The sequence below is a fragment of the Centroberyx gerrardi genome, chromosome 15, assembly GCF_048128805.1.
Source record: "Centroberyx gerrardi isolate f3 chromosome 15, fCenGer3.hap1.cur.20231027, whole genome shotgun sequence".
In the NCBI taxonomy this organism is placed as follows: Eukaryota; Metazoa; Chordata; class Actinopteri; order Beryciformes; family Berycidae; genus Centroberyx; species Centroberyx gerrardi.
In genome coordinates this window covers 18,436,207-18,453,580 of record NC_136011.1, presented here as the reverse complement: position 1 = coordinate 18,453,580, position 17,374 = coordinate 18,436,207, and the positions used below count along the sequence as shown (strand labels likewise).

The 17,374-nt window shown below is 41.5% G+C and overlaps 2 protein-coding genes across 4 annotated transcripts; one reads left to right on the top strand and one right to left on the bottom strand.

Annotated features, from left to right (window-relative positions):
* Nucleotides 1-2,730: 2,730 nt before the first annotated feature.
* On the bottom strand, nt 2,731-7,818 carry eef1akmt2 (EEF1A lysine methyltransferase 2). Of its 2 annotated transcripts, none has more exons than XM_071911683.2 (6): nt 7,596-7,759; nt 6,763-6,814; nt 6,454-6,568; nt 6,148-6,255; nt 4,410-4,626; nt 2,731-3,072 (listed from the first exon to the last, which is right to left on the bottom strand). In XM_071911683.2, the coding sequence occupies exons 1-6, from the start codon at nt 7,678-7,680 to the stop codon at nt 2,975-2,977; spliced, it is 675 nt and encodes a 224-aa protein (XP_071767784.2). In that variant the 5' UTR covers nt 7,681-7,759; the 3' UTR covers nt 2,731-2,974. The 2 variants fall into 2 exon arrangements, with proteins under 2 accessions (XP_071767784.2, XP_071767783.2); XM_071911682.2 differs by having other exon boundaries at nt 2,733-3,072; nt 6,749-6,814; nt 7,596-7,818.
* abraxas2 (abraxas 2, BRISC complex subunit) lies at nt 7,792-17,366 on the top strand. Of its 2 annotated transcripts, XM_078288743.1 has the most exons (8): nt 7,813-7,880; nt 10,589-10,625; nt 11,002-11,068; nt 11,732-11,922; nt 12,456-12,578; nt 13,127-13,211; nt 13,357-13,474; nt 13,973-17,366. In XM_078288743.1, the coding sequence occupies exons 4-8, from the start codon at nt 11,777-11,779 to the stop codon at nt 14,542-14,544; spliced, it is 1,044 nt and encodes a 347-aa protein (XP_078144869.1). In that variant the 5' UTR covers nt 7,813-7,880; nt 10,589-10,625; nt 11,002-11,068; nt 11,732-11,776; the 3' UTR covers nt 14,545-17,366. The 2 variants fall into 2 exon arrangements, with proteins under 2 accessions (XP_071767782.1, XP_078144869.1); XM_071911681.2 differs by lacking the exon at nt 10,589-10,625 and having other exon boundaries at nt 7,792-7,880.
* The last annotated feature ends 8 nt before the right edge of the window (nt 17,367-17,374 follow it).

The following is a 17,374-nucleotide window of genomic DNA, read 5'->3' as shown; positions in this document are numbered from 1 at the left end:
TGGAATAAAAGTGCAGCTTCACACAAGCGCCAACCCAAAGGCGGTGAATGTGCTGACGATGGCGCGTCTACTGTAAAGTTCAGTTCAGCACAGGGATAAAGTTCACAATCTTATGTTTTATTTTAGACAGGTAGATGGTAATAGAAAACTTTTTTAAGATGACAGAAAGAAATGGATTCATCTTCCCTGTTGAATAACATGTACGTTTCAACAAGGCCTCAAATCCCTGGGCCTAGTTTAATGACTTCTTCAATCAGTTTGTACTCTGAGACATACTTCACACACACACACACGCACACACACATCACATATGTCTGCAGCCTCATAAAGTAACAAATGAACATGTGTGAAACTGTCAGCTCATGGTGTCAGGTTCATTATGAGAGCAGATTTTGCATGACACCATCATTAATCAATCACATCTATCCATTAACAAGGAACTGTAGGCGACTTCACTAGAAGCAAAATAGTGATTTTTTTTTTTTTGAATGGATACTTTCAGTTCTGTAGCATTGCAGGATCCATGATGTTGCATGGAAAAATTGACAGAACAACTCATGACCTGACTTAGGCAAACAGGATTGTGGTGTCTCTGTTTCTTAGCAACAGCACCTGCGCAGGGGAAATGAGTGGGCTGTATGCAAGAAGGGAACTTCAGTCCATAATGCAATCTAAACCATGCAGAACAATGACATTGTTCCTGTGCGAAAGACACAAAAGAGCTGTTTGAAGAAGCCTAACAAGATGTCTAGTCTCAAACAGAGAGAGAAGGAGTGAATGGGAACAATCCTGATTGCAGTGAGGGAGAGGATATTTCATTGAGCTGGAGCAATATCTCATTTCATGGGAAAGTCTGTGTTAGAGTTGTAAACGTGGGCATAATATGCACATCCAGGCAGGATATCCAGAGCCTTGTAAATTTCCAGGCAGTAATTCTTGTAAAGCTTGCATGTGTTTACTCAACAGCGTGCCTCAGCATCGACTGCTCCCATTGGGCCACTGGCCCAGATTCCAATTAGGGACCCAGAGGTTGGCAGTTATTAATGACAGGGTGTTGAGACAGGAAATGGCAGACAATCTTCTCTTCCACAGAATCCACACCCTGTGTGTATTCCAGTGGTTCTCAGTCCCAGAGGCCTGCTGGGTTTCATTCTAGCCATCTCATCAGGGACTATTTTACGCATGGGATGAGAGGTGAATGCGATTATTCAAGATAGCTTTTAAGGGTTTGTCTTCTCTTATTCTTTATTTTATCTTCTTGTTGTGAAGCGCTATATCAATAAAGTTTTACTTACTTATTTACCTGGTAGGATAGAAAAATGGCAGTTTTGGGAACCACTCACACTGTTAAACTGAAGAGGAAAACTGGGATGGGAAATGGAAGTGGGACAGAAGTGATCTTACTGACGTATGGACGGAGGGTGATAAATCTTACTAGACACACAGGCATGTGTAGACAGATAGATAGATGGATAGACAGACAGATACATCTATATCATTACCATTTGTACCACTGGTATGTTTTGATTTACAAAGCCATTCTTGGCAAAATTCCTTCTTACTTATCGTCTCTTTTAAACTTGAAATGTGGAAATTACAATCTCCACTCTCAGGACATTCTGCGATTTGCTGTTCCCAAAGTCCGAACTGAACTGGGAAAGAAAGCTTTTAGGTTTTCTGCACCTACTGCATGGAACAATCTACAGTCTGATCTTAAACTTCAAAACTTAGTAACCCTGAATGACTTTAAAGTTATGGTGAAATCTATTAAAACCAGGTTGTCTGTGTGCAAATGTTCTATCTGATCATTTTAATGTTACTCAAATCTATGTGTTTTCTATGTTAATTTTTTGTAGAAACTGTGTTGCTGCTATTCTTGGCCAGGTCTCCCTTGTAAAAGAGATCCTTGATCTCAATGGGACAAACCTGGTTAAATAAATGCTAAATTTGTGCAAAAATAGACAGCAGAAACAGCAAAATAGTCTTGGGTAAATAAGATTACAGTCAAGTGGGTGGAAGTGGGTGCACGAGGGTGAAGAGTTCAAATATGAAAGTCTCCTGATGCCACAGGACACAGGAGCCTACGTCAAGGCAGCATTATTTCAAGGCCCAGAAGAAATTGATGTTAATCAGAGATGAAAGGTTTCATGTGAAAATATCTGATGTTATCCAAAGTTAAATTTCAAGTTATTTCTGTATCAGCTGTTTGTGTTGTTCAAAGCTTATTCGATTGATTTGCAGATTTTCCCCCGGAAGGATATTTTAAAATATATCCAGCGTGAAATTAATTTTCTTCAGTGAACAGGATGGATTGTAGCTTTGTGTTCTGATCCAACAGCAATTAGAGAAGTTTGTGCTGAAACTTTTAGAAGCAAAGGTTACAGGATAGCAAATAACTTAAATACTATTCTATATTGAATTTACTTTCATGTCAATGTTGTTAATCATATATCCCTTTTCATATTGTGCATATCTTCAGATTTGTATTCATTAATTTGTAACAGACCATGTACAATGTTAAACATAACTGTTACCATTTGCTGTATTGTACCAGATTTAGCTTAGAGCTAATTTTCATCTGCAGTTTTGTGCATCTCTTCAAATACTTTAGTACTTTGTCCTGAAACTGAATAAAATTTGCAGATGTAATCTTACTGGTTGCAGTCTCCATTCCAATTTCTTCATTTTCTGCTTGATGAATGCATAGCAAAAAATACATTATAACTCAATAGAAGTCTGTTCAAACAGGTGCCAATTGCATTTACAATAGATCAGTATAAAGTTAATATGACACCAAGAAAGCAAAGGATGTAATGAATGTAGAGAACAAATTTCAATCAAGAAGACGAGCAGGCCACTTGTTACAAAAGACTGTCTTTTATGTGAACAGATCGTATGATTTCCTGTGATAAAACAAAAAAAGGGGGTTGAGGGGAAACAAATAAAAAAATGACATCCTCTGGTATCGTGTGAATCAATGTAGTCGCTTGAAGATGAGTGCTGTCACAGAGTTGCCTGTCTTGCCACCAAACTGGAAACGAGGTGTGGGTAACTCCTGTACAAACTCAAATCCTATGAGGCAACACAGAAAATATGTGGAGGTTAAGAAACGAGCATGATGCAGACTATGCAAGATTTCACTGTTATACATCCAAGTTTGTAGTGCGGCAACATGTCGCCTTAAACATAGATGCCTAGAGTCTTATCATGCTGACCCCGGCTATAAAGTGGTTTGGAAAGGTTTGTGAGGCAAGACCCATCCATCCACCATCTGTGGCGTATCCCCGGGCCGAGAGAAGACAGGCTGTCAGTGTGACAGATGAGCTCTCGCGGCCCCTCGGCCCCCTGCAGGCTCTCCACAGTTCTGACTTGCACCGAGACGAGTGACAGCCAGTGGAAGCTTGCCTAAATACTGGCTTTACAAGGCTGCTTTTGTTGTTGCCTGCAGCTTGAAAACCCGCCAGGTAACTGTCTCGCTTGTGTCACAGCGTGTGTTTTGATTACAGGACAGACACCAATGTAAAACACCAAATATTAATATGTAACATAACAAAGAGACGCAACTGTAATCCTTGCTGATGGGCATTAAAAGCATAACTCCTGCCACTTTCCTGCCATATCTGTTTCCATCATAACAATCGATTTTGACGGAAATCTTGTTAATTGCTTCACAATAGAGCTACCTATGTCTTGCTTGCCAGGTGCACGGCTCTCCAATACAGTCCTGCAGAGCCAATGGACACTCCAGAAATAAACCCCAAAGCATGTCTTTTTCAACACAATGATTTCTTGCTCTGTATTAACACGTTGGTAAAAAGATGCAACTGAAAAGTATGTATAGTCATGACTTTCTTGTACAGTTTTCATTCCAATTTGGCCATTGCTTTAGCATTTCCTTGTTTACTCTTTGCCAGCCAGCTACATGCGCCACTGTGTAAAGTAGTGCAAAATTGTTAAAGTTGTCTAGTCATGGCTAAACTGAAAGTTAAATACATAAATGTCTCATTAATCAATCATATTGTCAATATGTTGAAAAAGACATGCTTTGGGTATTTTTGGGGTTGATTCCTGGAGTGTCCATTGGTCCTGTAGGACTGTATTTGACAGCCACACACCCTGGCAAGCAAAACTTAAGTAGCTCTATACTGAAGCAATTGATGAGATTTTGGTCAGAATCGCTTCAGTCATAAAGCCTATAAACATCACAGTGCCTGCACACTATCATAAACATCAACAGTGTCAGAAGCAGTCATGGTTGCTCACTTGGCATCACTAATCATATAGGCCAAGTCTTGCCAAAAACACAGGCTTTAAGCTACCAACACACATTTACTGCACTACAGGATGTCTCAAAGTTGCAATTTAAAAAGCTTATTAGATCAATGATCCCCTCCCGAGTTTCCTCTCACCTTCACTGAACCTATGTAGCAGCTGTTCTTTTGTCCAGTTACAGGAAGTAATGGCAAAGAATCCCTCCTCCTTAAGTGCATCTTTTAGTGCTTGGACATAGCGTGCTTTGACCTCATTTGTGTTGTCTGGGTTTAGGCTTATGGCATCAAACGTTCCTTTGTCGATGCAGACATCAAAACCCTTCAGCTCCCCAGAACAGCTCAGAAAGTCCACCTCCTGAAATGAAGAAAGAGTAACATGTTAACATAATCTTTCGGCATCAGCCAAGCTGGAATGTCTTATACCTCACTGGTTTGCTTTACAACTAAACTCCAGCTGCCCACATGACAGGGGTTAATGTCACCACTGTGAAGGTTGTGGACCTTCCAGCAGTGAAAGGACCCCTTTATCCAGACAGAGAGCAGAACACTAGATCTCTGGGGTGAGCCAAAGAGCCACATAATCACCACCCTGGGGTCACATGATTTGAGATTTACGAGGAGGGTCAACAGTGATTCACTGTAGACGGAAATCTAGTCTATAAGTTGGTGTGACTGCCTGAGTTCGATTTGGACTCGTGTGTGGGCCTGTAAAATGAAAGACTGGGAAGACGTTGAGGGCGGGATGTGGGAAGGTCAAGTGTCACAACAGTGGAAGAAAATAACTAGAGGAAATGGAGCCAGAGCTGGACAGAGATGTGACACTTGGAATGACCTTTGGGGGAAGACCTGACGGGGAAGTTTTCTTATCATGTGGTTGAAACTCCTCACACTCCCCCAGGTTCCATTCAAGGCCACATATGCACACAACAACACACACATCCACACAAAGTATTTTAGAATTCTGCTGCACTGGAGATATGGACAAGATGCCAACATACCATCTGACACACACACACACACACACACACCACTGCTACCCCAGTCCAGCCACTGGCAGACTAAGGTCAATATTGACTTCAACAGCCGGCTCTCTGCCCAGGCAAAGCACACACCTTCATAGGTGTGTGTTGCGTATAACATATATGCAACTGTATATGCACACAGGGGAGGAAAACTCACTCATCGGCACATTCCTTATAGCCTGACCAGCATTTAAAACCTGTTTTTCTTGCACGTATACGTTAGCAGATGTGTTAAATCCTGCCAGTTCATTTGGGGCTTGAGTTGGTTAAATCTAAATGCCGGGCAGACTTCCATCACTTTCAGGGCCTTCCTGCTATCCCACAGGGTAAACACTGCAGAGTTTCCTCTAGCTGCTTCAGCCCCAAGCCAGGGTGTAGGCCCTCTGTATGCTGAAAGCTATATTGTATCACTGGCATTTAGGGATGAAGGGAATTAATGTAAGGCTAACTATCAATGGCTGATTTGTCCATGGCCAGGGATCCACCAGACCCAAAGCACTAAAACATAATATCACAGCGTTGAAGTGGAGTGAATATAACTGCTGTGGGAAATGTTGATTCATCTTGTGCACATAGCTCTACAGTTAATGAGGAATTCAAGACATATTTCTTGATCAAATAAGAGTATCAGTGTCACCAGTAATGTACTGTCAGGCACTTTTTCACCTGTTTACATAAATACCAGCGCCAATCATTTATACTTCATAATCTGCCATAATGCAAATGCCCCTGTAATACCACCACCTGTCAACTGGCCTGCCTGTTTCCATGATTCCAAGTCTCATTATCCACACAATGCACAAAGCTTTCAAATCACAATTGGAAAAGATATCCAGTAGATATAATGAACCCACCTTCACAGTCACATCAGTCAAGTCCTCGGCCTGCAGAACTCCTCTGGCCAATTCTACCGAGGCTGCAGAATAATCTATACCCGTAAGATTTGTGTATCCATGTTTAGTCTTGACACACAAAACAAAAACAAAGGAGATAAAGAACAGGGGTTATCAACTGTCACAGAAATAGGAAGTTTTTAAATTTGTGAACAGGGCCATCACCATGATCCCAGATTATATTTACAAATTACCCATTATAAACATTCAGTTAAATGCACATTAAATAAAATCATGATAGTCCCCAGATCTATTTTTACTCCACACCAGTTCAACTAACAAGACTCCATTTCCGGTGCCAATGTCAAGAATCGCAGCATTTTCTGGGATCTTAGCTTTGTCCATCCATCGAAGTACACGGTCCATGCTTTCCTCACCAAACCTTGCAAGAAGATGGAAAAATACAGACTTTAGTGATGAATATTCTATTGCCAGACACCAGTAATACAGGCACAATCAAGTATCTTGCTAGGAATCATTATGCTTTTCTTATTAGGCTATGACAAAGAGCATGCATTTTGTAAAGAGAGAATGTGTCAGAGAGCAGGCGCATCATGGTTACCATATCTCACCCACATCTCCAATATCTTTGAATGTCTCCAGTTCTCTTTGATATGCATCATCCCAGCTGCAGAAGAGGGCGGTCAGCAACAATTGGTCCAGTAAAGAAAATAAGCACAGAAGATGACATTCAATACAAGTGAGAGAAACCAGACAAATTGCAATAAATGAGAATACGTTGTCAACTGCAAAAGACACAAGAGGCGCTGTTTTGGTAAATACCCCAGCGTATTCAACAACCCTTACACACAGTTAGGGTTGTTAAGTTTCGCTGTCTGTCAAGTAAAACCTGTGCATCAACGTTGACAGGTTAAGTGTTGCTCCCTCTTGTATACAGAGAACGTCACGCCAACCTCCATTCAAAAATGTGGCAATTTAATGTGACCTTGCTTATAAGCAAAGGTACATACTACATAGATAATAAAAATAGGCTAAATCTATAATCCTTTTACTAAAGAAGGCACTCTTTGATTCGGCATGTATACCATCCATACAGCAGCACTTATTTCAATACAATTTCAACAATCTTTTTGTTTCTTCTACCAAAATACACCATGGTGGGCGGTAGCGAGCAGTGTGAACTTAATGCCGAACTAAAGAGTGGCTCCTAAGGATACAGAAAAGGTCTTGAGATATATTTTAAGGGATATGTACCTTTGCCGATAAACAAAATCACAATAAATTGACAGATCGTTTAATAGTGTGTCTTGACCTTGTCTCTGTACATGAGAAAACTGCACGGCGCGTTACGTATCGTGGCTACATTGAAAGCTACTTGCTGTTATGTTTTGGCCCAGAAACCATCTACATTTGAGCTAACGTTACGCGTCACCATTCACAGCACTTACTATTCTTTCGTTCCGAGCTCTGAAGGCCTGAAATCATCTTCCGAGCCTCTGTCCTCCTCTGGTTCCGAGGTGTTTCCACAACCATGTGTGCTTTCTGTGGCAGCCTCCATGCTGGCGAGACTGGCAGGTCGCTGCCTACAGTTCCCACAACAAGTTGCGCTTGAGGAGCGTGCAACCGCAGGGGGCAGTGGGATAGATGGGGATGTTTCCATCATGGCGGCATCCATTTCGGGTTATACTTTTAGTTCTGTGTGTTATCACAGCGCAAACAGCAACGCCGATCATGTAAGTGTGGAAAATATTGTTGGCAGACTAAGGTGTAGTGGTTGCTTTTGTGTGCGCGGCTCAGCGGTGTGTTTGATCGTTCCTCTACGCCGTTAGTTTGTGTTGTTTTCCAGTGTCATCATCCTGTTGCTGGCTAGCTGGTATTGGTCACGTCTATATACCGGCATGTGATAGTTTAGTCAGACAGTGTACAACAACATGTAGGCACAACTTGTGATCTTTAGTTAATCTCATGGGTTTCGTTTGTTTTCGATTAAGGTAGTGAGTTATAACACTCAAGCTACAAACAGCGATACTTGTCATATCAGCTACGCCAAATGGGGAACGTTATATGGAACTTTGGGTCCCAGGAAATAGTCAGTGGCTATCTACTTAGCAGGCTAGCAAAGCTGCCAAGTCAAGTGACTTCCGTGTGTCGGTGTCGATAACATTTGCAATCATCTCGACCAGCTATCTGATAGTCTGTCGAGTGTGTCATAAAACATTAGAAGCTAACCCAGATAGCTAACTAACGATGTAACGTTGTCTCTTGTGTTTCTATCGTTTCCGCATAGCTAGGTTAGCCAGTTAGCCAGCTAACGTTAGTTGCTACATAAGTTAGCCCTGTCAAATTAAGTGACTGGGACGCTTTTTAACATATTTGTATTTTGTAGCTTTAAGTTAGCTTGTTGCAGAGGTTGCGGGACACACGATCGAAGAGAAGGGCCTTGTGGCCTGCATATGGGAGAGGAAACTTTCATAATTGTTTAGAGTTAACTTGCGTCGTTAAGCCAAGTTAACTCTTTCAGAATGCCTTTTCCTCTTGTCACTGAGAGTATTACAAGTCAGGCCAGGCAGGTGGATAGTTGTATAAGCTTGTCTGCATTCCTTACATACAAAGACAGAACAAGACACCCGCAGTTGTTTACTAGGCGATTTACCATTAGGCCAGCTGGTGTCACTTCTAAGTACTAGCTAGAAGTAAGCGGCTTTCTACCAAACAAGCGTGCTTATTTACTCAGAATAAAATGTTAATTTCGTTACTTCACATTGCTTGACAGAATCTGTCTGATTATGATATAGTTGTGATACCCATACTTTTCTTATAGTTGCACTGAATCATATTCAAAGCAGTTGCATGAAAGGATTCTCCATCTGGCAGGTCTTGATTCTGTATCTCATCCCAGATAAGTTACTGCTTAACTACAATTTTGTCAAAATGTGTTTGTACAGGAGGGCTTCCTGTTAGGAGAAGTGAGGCAAGAAGAGACTGTCAGCATCAGTGACACACAGATCAGCAGTGCAGAATTGCTCCAGGTAGTAGGTAAGGCCTGACTTACACACAATGCAAAGAATTTGTGCCAACCTGTTAAGCAATAAGTGGCTACTGAATAATGCTAGTCTGTGACTACTTAACATAAGTTTCTGAGGAATTTTGTTAAACTCGACTAGCAAGTTTAAGACCAAATTGGCCTCTTATTCAGCGCTGAAGACATAAATGTCAGGATGTAACTTCACCTATGGCTTAATATTCTCCACTCATGGGCTTTGGCGGGGTCAACATTTACCTCTTTTTATTTATTATTAAACACTTATAATTTTTTAAAATGCCCAAAGATTCATGATGACATTCACTTGTTAGTTTACAAACATACCAGAGTGCGTGTATTGTTGTGTTTCGTTAGATAAGCTGATGTTGGATATCCTCAAGCAATAAGATGTTGCTTCCTGAGATTTGCCTCAGTGGGTCTTACTGTATATATGTGGAGTCTGACCCTGTAAAGAGTTACAGAAAAAAGGAGTTCACAGGATCACGGTGTAATCTTGATTCCAACGTGGAATCATCATTGCCCTTTGGCCCAAGGCAGATCCTTTCACGCCTATTTAAAAGGGGCATCACTCATAAAGTCATAATGCTGGCATGTAGTGCAGCACAGACTAGAAGTAGGCCTACACATGTATTTTATAGACTGTAAACTAATTATTAGTGTTGAACAGATAAACATTTAATGATGTAGGTGCTTTACCAAATTGCATGCCATAATCACATACTAGATACATTTGTTACATATTTGTGCTTATCCTGTACAGCCAAGTAGTCAACATAACCCACTCCGAGGATCAGACTGATGTCTACAGGAGATAATTAAAGAAGAAAAAAAATCAGAATTACTCAGCTAGCCAGATAACTAATCTTGAAATGACTTGCAAGTCAAAATGAGTAATCATCAGTTAGTATGGCTACAGGACGTCCTCAAGGACAAAAATTGGACAAAATATTAAAAACATTTACAATGGCTTATAATGATTTTTTCAGTTATCTGGATAGCTCAGTGATCCGACTTCTTGAATTTCTCCTCTGCCCTAACAGTGCAATCACAAGAAGCTTGTTTTGATTGATTTTGTGTATGAAATCCAACTGTGGGAAGGAAAATGGGCATTAGCTGTGCTGTCGATAAGCAGCTTTTTGTTGAGCACTCGTCCTTCTGCTTCAAAGTCCTTCACAGAAATGTGCAGATGTATGGTAATGACCTCTTTTGTAATGTGTTTAGGATAAGAGTCTGGTTTGTAAGCAACATTGCAATAGTACACTATAAACCAGTGTAATGTCATGGGTAACTGAAGCAGTTCTGCATTGCAGGTTCAGGTTTAGTGTTTATATGGTGTTAATACATTTTCTGACATTGTGCTATATAATTCAAACATTTGTCACCATTTGTTTCCAACAGAAATCCATAACCATGAACCTTGTGCACAGTTGTTTAGGTAAGATATGAGCCTTTACTCTTAAACAAGTAATATTTTTGATTGTAGTGCACACATAGGCTACCTCTGTAGGAGGACATGAAGGGCCACTCTGGGGAAATGTCGTTGTTATGACTCTTTCGTTTTGGAAAACCTGGTAGAAAAAGCTTCCTGTAACACACGTACAGAAAGGTAAAGTAGATTGATGTAATATTTTACTTGGTGTCCTGGGTGCTACTTTTCAAGAGGTATTGTCGCCTGAATTAATTGTCATTGGACAGTAGATGGCCCCATCCAACAACATTATATGACATGAGTAAGCTAAGACGGAGGAGGAATAGGAGCAGAGGTGAAGGAGTCTAAGCTCACTTGTTTTTTTTTTGGTTTCTCTCTCCAGCTTTTACGACTACGCCGGCAAAGTCAACGAAGAAAATCTTTACAGAATTCTTAAAGATAGGCGGAAAGTGAGTATGAATTTTGTTGTTGGCCTGTGAACACTCAAAATAATTTGTTTGTCTTTTTAACCAGTCCATTATATTGACTGAGGTCAATATCTAATGAACTTCAGTGATGTCCTCTTGTTACCTTGAGGCCATTGCTAGACTAAAACTGAGTCTAAGATATCAGACCTTAATTTTTCTTCTCAACTATTATTTTAATCTAATTAGTGACTTCAAAATAAATGTGTGATGTTGATTGTTGTATCAGGAAATAATAAGTAGCATTGAACCTTAGTTAACTGTGCCTCAAAATCCTGATCTCAACCTTTTGCCTAACCAGACAAAATCAGACAACAAAATTTGTAGAGTCAAAAATAATATTCTATGAATTGTGTTCAGTTTATGACATTTCCTTGTTTAATTAAAAGCATTTTAAATGTAATTAGCATTGTGTTTAAGAACATGTATGGGACAAGAGCTCAGCATAAGAAGGGGGGTTAGATGAGGTGCCGGACTATGCATGATTCATATTAATCTGAATAGGTTTTTCTCAATATATTGTATTTTGGTCATCTGTGTATTTCACTAATTCAAATAACTTCTCTCCCTAAAGGGGTTTGGGTTAGTGAGGTTCTTCTTAATTAGACAGATTATAAATGACCACCTTTGTGTCCTTGGTCCATGTAGAACGTCATTGGCTGGTACCGGTTCCGGAGGAACACGCAGCAGCAGATGTCGTTCAGGGAACAGATCATCCACAAACAGCTGACTCAGCTGCTTGGCGTACCCGACCTCGTCTTCCTCCTGTTCAGCTTCATCTCCACGGCCAACAGCTCCACTCACGCTCTGGAGTATGTGCTCTTCAGACCTAACCGCAGGTAATGACTGCATGCACATTTTCACACACACACACGCACTTTGAGCAAAATGAGAACACGCATACACACGGCTCATTTATCAAACAAGAAATTGTACAAAAAGTATTTTCAAATACTTCAGCTCAGTGTTTCATCATCTTTCACCATGCCAAACATATGACAATGTAATAAATGTGGCCTGTTGTTGTTGAGCCTCTGACCTCTTGGCTCATTCCTGCACTATTGCTCAATATGTGCAGCCTTGTCACTCTGTGTAAGGGTCACACCGGTTTACTGTTTGACCCTCTAGGCTTTGTGTGCTTGTAGCAGCAATCCATCCACTACTGAGAAAGTGGACCGTTTCAATATATAAAAGGCATTATCAACTACGTTAATGCACCAATCAACTTCTTCTCAAAGGAGATATTTGATCTGACGTGATTTTTACATGCTCAGCCTCTGACATTTTTTTTGCTTTTCAGTACTTTCAGCAGCTGCACTCGTACGTATCCTGTCAAATTATGTCTGGTCAGTAAATTTGTTTCTCCACTCAGCAGGTACAACCAGAGGATCACCCTCACTATCCCCAACCTAGGCAACACAAGCCAGCAGGAATACAAAGTGTCCTCAGTGCCCAACACCTCACTCAACTACGCCAAGGTCATCAAAGAGCACGGGTAAGGTTGGGACTCCAACTGTGTGTGTGTGTGTGGGTGTTTTCATGTACGTGCGCAAGAGTCCTAGTTTACACTTGACACTGTGTGAGTAATGTTTGCATGGATTTGTGGGTGAATGCTGATGCATGTGGGCAGCGGGAAGGAGGGTGCCTGACAGCCTGCATATTCCCATGTTTGTTTTTCTGTGTCTTTGTGGCTAAACTTAGCCCCACTGTTTCTGTCTCAGCTGGGCTGAATGCTATGATGTCAATGTCATCTTAGACTTAAAGGGATTTAGCCAGGCCGGTCTATCCAGGTCCTGATAAGAGCGCTCTATTTTCACTCCAGCTAATGCAACTGATATCTTTGACAGTCGGTGGCATTTGTTTGCAAGCTTTGATATAGCGAGCATCCATCATTTAACCAACATGCACCTGTACTGCTTTAGTGCCTCTTGTGTCTTGATGTATGGTCTTTGCAGCAAACTGGGTCACACATATGTGTGTTTGCATTGTGTTGGTTTTATTGTATGTCTTGAATGTTGTAATGGAAATATGGAATCTCTCCAGGGCTGAATTCTTTGACAAAGACGGTGTGATGAAGGATATCCGAACGATATTCCAAGTCTACAGTGCACTACAAGATAAAGTGCAGGTGAGTCCTATAATGGATGTGTAATGGACTCGCATGAGGGATATTACACCATAAACGAAACAGTTTGCTTTTCTGGATAACTATTTGGATTATTGCTCACGGAAAGATCCTTGAATTTCATCTTTTTCCCTTTTCTTGTTTTTAGGCTGTGTGTGGCGAGGTGGAACAAAGTGAACGTGTGAAGGAGAAAATTCAGGAGGATGTGAACAAACTCAAACAACAAATTGCTCTCAGGAAACGGAAGACAGCAGACGAGGAGAGAAGTATGCAACTGTTTGGGATCTCATAAAGCGGTGTCATTTCACACTTAAATTCCAAATGCATCCTGGCCTATGATCAATTTCAGCAAAGATTTTTTTTTTTTTGCAATCTTATTAATCTTAGCATGCCTTTTTGCCATAAGTAGAACAGCGAGTATTTCAGGGATCCTGATTAGATTAGATTAGATTAGATTAGATTTGTTTTGCATCTTAAAAACAGTTACAGCAGACAGCACTTTTTTCAGCATTCAACACACAATCACATCGCATGGTAAAAGTGGAATCACCTATTAAAATATAATGCATACTGTGCAGTAATAATACAGTTTTGGTGAGGCCCCACCCCTGAAGAGCTTTTTATAATTCATCAGACGGTCAACCTGTCAAACTTCATATGCTCTGACCATATATGCTTACATTTTGTGCAGTAATTCATTCACTTTTACTCTGCGCCAGTCACCTTTTTACCAGTCTTCTTATATATCTTCCTCTGTCCCTCAGGGCTGCGGGAGGCCCAGAATGCAGAGTCTCATCCCACCTCAGAGGAGAACACAGAACCTTCTGAGACTTCCCTCCTGTCCAGGGTCGCCTTCCACACCCCCTCTGCCCCAGAGCGGCCCGGCACCTCACCTAACCCCCCATCTTATGCTGACCTTTTGTCCCAGGATGACTCTCTGCTCTCCTCCTCCTCCTCCCCTACCAGTGCTGCTCTGCTGCCGCGGCCCCAGGCTGTGGGCTCTCCAGGTCACCCCACCCCTGGCCCACTGGGCATGGGCCTGAGCCTGGGCCTCGGGCTGGGGCTCGGTGCCAGTTCTAATCCCGTCCCCGCTCCCAGCACCCCATACCTTGGCAACGGGGACGGATCAAGCTCTGACTCCCTAGACAGACAAGCTGCAGGGCAGGAGGACGATGATGACGATGACGACGATGACGAAGATGAGGATAGTAGCGAGTACGAGAACTTAGTGAGCGAAGCGGCTCATTTGCCGGTGGTCTCTGCCAGCGTTTTAGCTCAAGGCCGACCAGCTGCCCTCAGTCCTGATGGGGACGCTCGTGGCTCACAGACCTCATAGATGCATGCCACAAGGTGTGTAAGGGACACAAATACGTGACGCACCTGGAGAGGTGGGCATCTCAAGCAATCAAAGATAGACATCTCTTATATGACAAAGGAAGTGCTGAAAGTGAAAGGCATGCGCAGGTGGTGTTCCGCTGTGTGTATTTCTGTTTGTCTTAGTTTGGTCTCCATTTTAAGGGGAAAACTCGCTAGGCTTTGCAGGCTTAACAGGAGTGTCTAACTGGGGGAAGAAGTTGTCTGTGTTTTGTTCTTTTGTGGGGTTTTTTTTTTTTTTTTAGGGCGATCTGGTCACTTGATTGTGGATGTGTCTGGTTTCAGTGTCGGAGGTGGATGTTACAACGCAATTCATGCCAACTGGTTGGCCAGCCCGCTCCGTACAAGACAGACCCTCCTCCACTCTCTCTGGATCATTCTGTGTCACATGTGCATCACCAACTCTGAGCACCCACTTGTACCATTACCTCTTGCACTATTTTTGCCTTCTTTTAAACAATTTATTTAAGAAAAGCAAAGGGAAAATATTCTGCGGCCTTCAAACTTTTTTTTTTTTTTTTTTTTAAACAAAGTAGGCAAGTGGTTGTTAACTTTAATTTTAATTTGAAGAAAGAGATATATATGTAACTATAATTTCTTTAAACTGCACAGTTCTGACATTTGATTTTTGGACTATCCATTATTACATTTTCATTTCCATGTAAACAATCCACAAAATGTCTTTAATGAATCATACAGTTGCCTGTTTAGATGATGAAGAATAGATTTCAAACAAAATTTACTCTGCCACTACTATAATGGGTGCTTTATATATTTTTTGTCAGAATAACAGGTAATAATCTCATTTGATTGACAAGGATGTCAATGTCTCATTCTTCTTGGATAACACTGAAATTGTATGCGCTTTGCTGCACTTAACAAAATTTAAGATTTCTTTATTATTGTGCTATACCAATGCTGTCATGTTGTGCCACTTGAGTAGTCCTCTTTGACCACCCTGAGCAGAACTCGGCTCAGCTTTTGTGCATTGTATGGGGTTCACAGGGCAAACACAATGTACTGTAGCTTTACTAACCATATGCTTAAAGTTCCCTTCCGCTGCTGCAACAGAGAGCTACCACTAAAACAAGAAACTGTGCATCTGTCTGTTCTTCATTTAAAAACCCGGCTGCTACTTCCACTTCACACTGCTTGTTGTCTCCAATACTACTGACAGTAACCATATAACCACTTCTCCGTTCACTTCTCACTGACTTGGTCTATATTAAAGTCATGATGTAAGGCCTATACCCCCTGTAGTGTGTGAATTGTAACCTTGGGAACCGAGAGAGAGAGAGAGACATCACCTTCCTGTCTTGGCATAGCTGACAGTAGACCCCGTGCATTCAGACTTGGTTGGGCCAACGTTATGTGTATGGACCTTGATAATGTGATGAAAACGGCTTGACCTCGATTCAGTATACAGTGCCTTCCACTCAGGACAGTACTGCAGGCTCCTTTCTGCACACCGAACACATTCAAAGATCTCTCTTGAGGGTAAGATTATCCAAAACTGCTGTGTTTGCAATAATTGACATCCAACTCTCTTAGTCCTACAGTTATGTCTCCCCATATATAATGTGGTGTTTTGCCTGCCTGAAACCCTCTTCGCTGCTTCCTAATAGTATCTAGTTTCCTTCTTGATTTGACTTCTTTTTTACTTTAAACCCTTTCACTGACTGCTTCTAAGTGGACCTATATTCCATAGTTGCTACTGTAGCTTTTCAAATTTCTTGCTTGCTTTGCTCTATTTGAAACTGGAATTACATGTTGATAAACTGTACAGTCAGAGGGAATCTGCTCAGTGACCGATAGACCTTGCAAGGCAAACGTAGTATGATGCGTGTGACCGTTTGTTTAGAGAGAGAAAGACCAGCAAATTACTTCTTTTTTTTTTTTTTTTTTTTTTTACATCTGGGCCAGCAACTTTAAAGAGAGCTCGGTAACAAGAGATGTGGAGAGATCGGGTGCTGAATGTAGGACACCTTCCTTGCATGAACAGGTCAAGCCTAGACACTACTGTTGTATTCCACATGGACAGACACTTGCACTGCAGCTGGAGGGCGTTGAACACGGTGATAGGCAGGTTGCACTCAATTTGGAGATCAAGACAATATTTTGTGGAGATGAAATGGGGGGGGGGGGGGGGGGGGGGCTTTGCCTTGTGAACTAGTACTGCTTTATTTTTCACGGTCCGGTTGTATGTCATGTTTTTGCCTTAGGGTCATTTTATTTGCTCTGATGTGTAAAGCCAATGCATCGTTGATCGGGAACTGGCACTCAAAATGTTACTTGACTTAATAATCACCCATAGTAACACAATCACAAAATGTTTATAAATGACAAAAAATCAACGAGTTACACGAGTATGGTTCCCTTTTGAGCACTGGAATATATATAAATAATGAGGAAACAAATAATGAATGTATAGTAGATAAGGGAGGGGGGGTTAGCATTTAAACAGCACTTATAAGCCTGTCTCAGTTGAGGGTTGGGGTGGTGTAGAGAGCATGAGAGGGTGAGCATTTTAGGATCCAACATAAATATACACTCATGTAGCCTATTCTCACTGGAGGCCGGGGTGACCCTTCCCTTTCCCAAAGAGGTCGTTGCGACATCACCTTCTCCCTGAAGCACAAAGTCCCATCGAGCAGCCTTTATCTTTTGGGCTGTTATCTGGAAATGTACTGTACTGGACAAGAGTAGACCAAGGGTTTTGCTTGGTCACACACAGAGAATATGGTCCTAAAACTGGGGGATAATAAATGAGACATGCTTATGTGATATGCCGT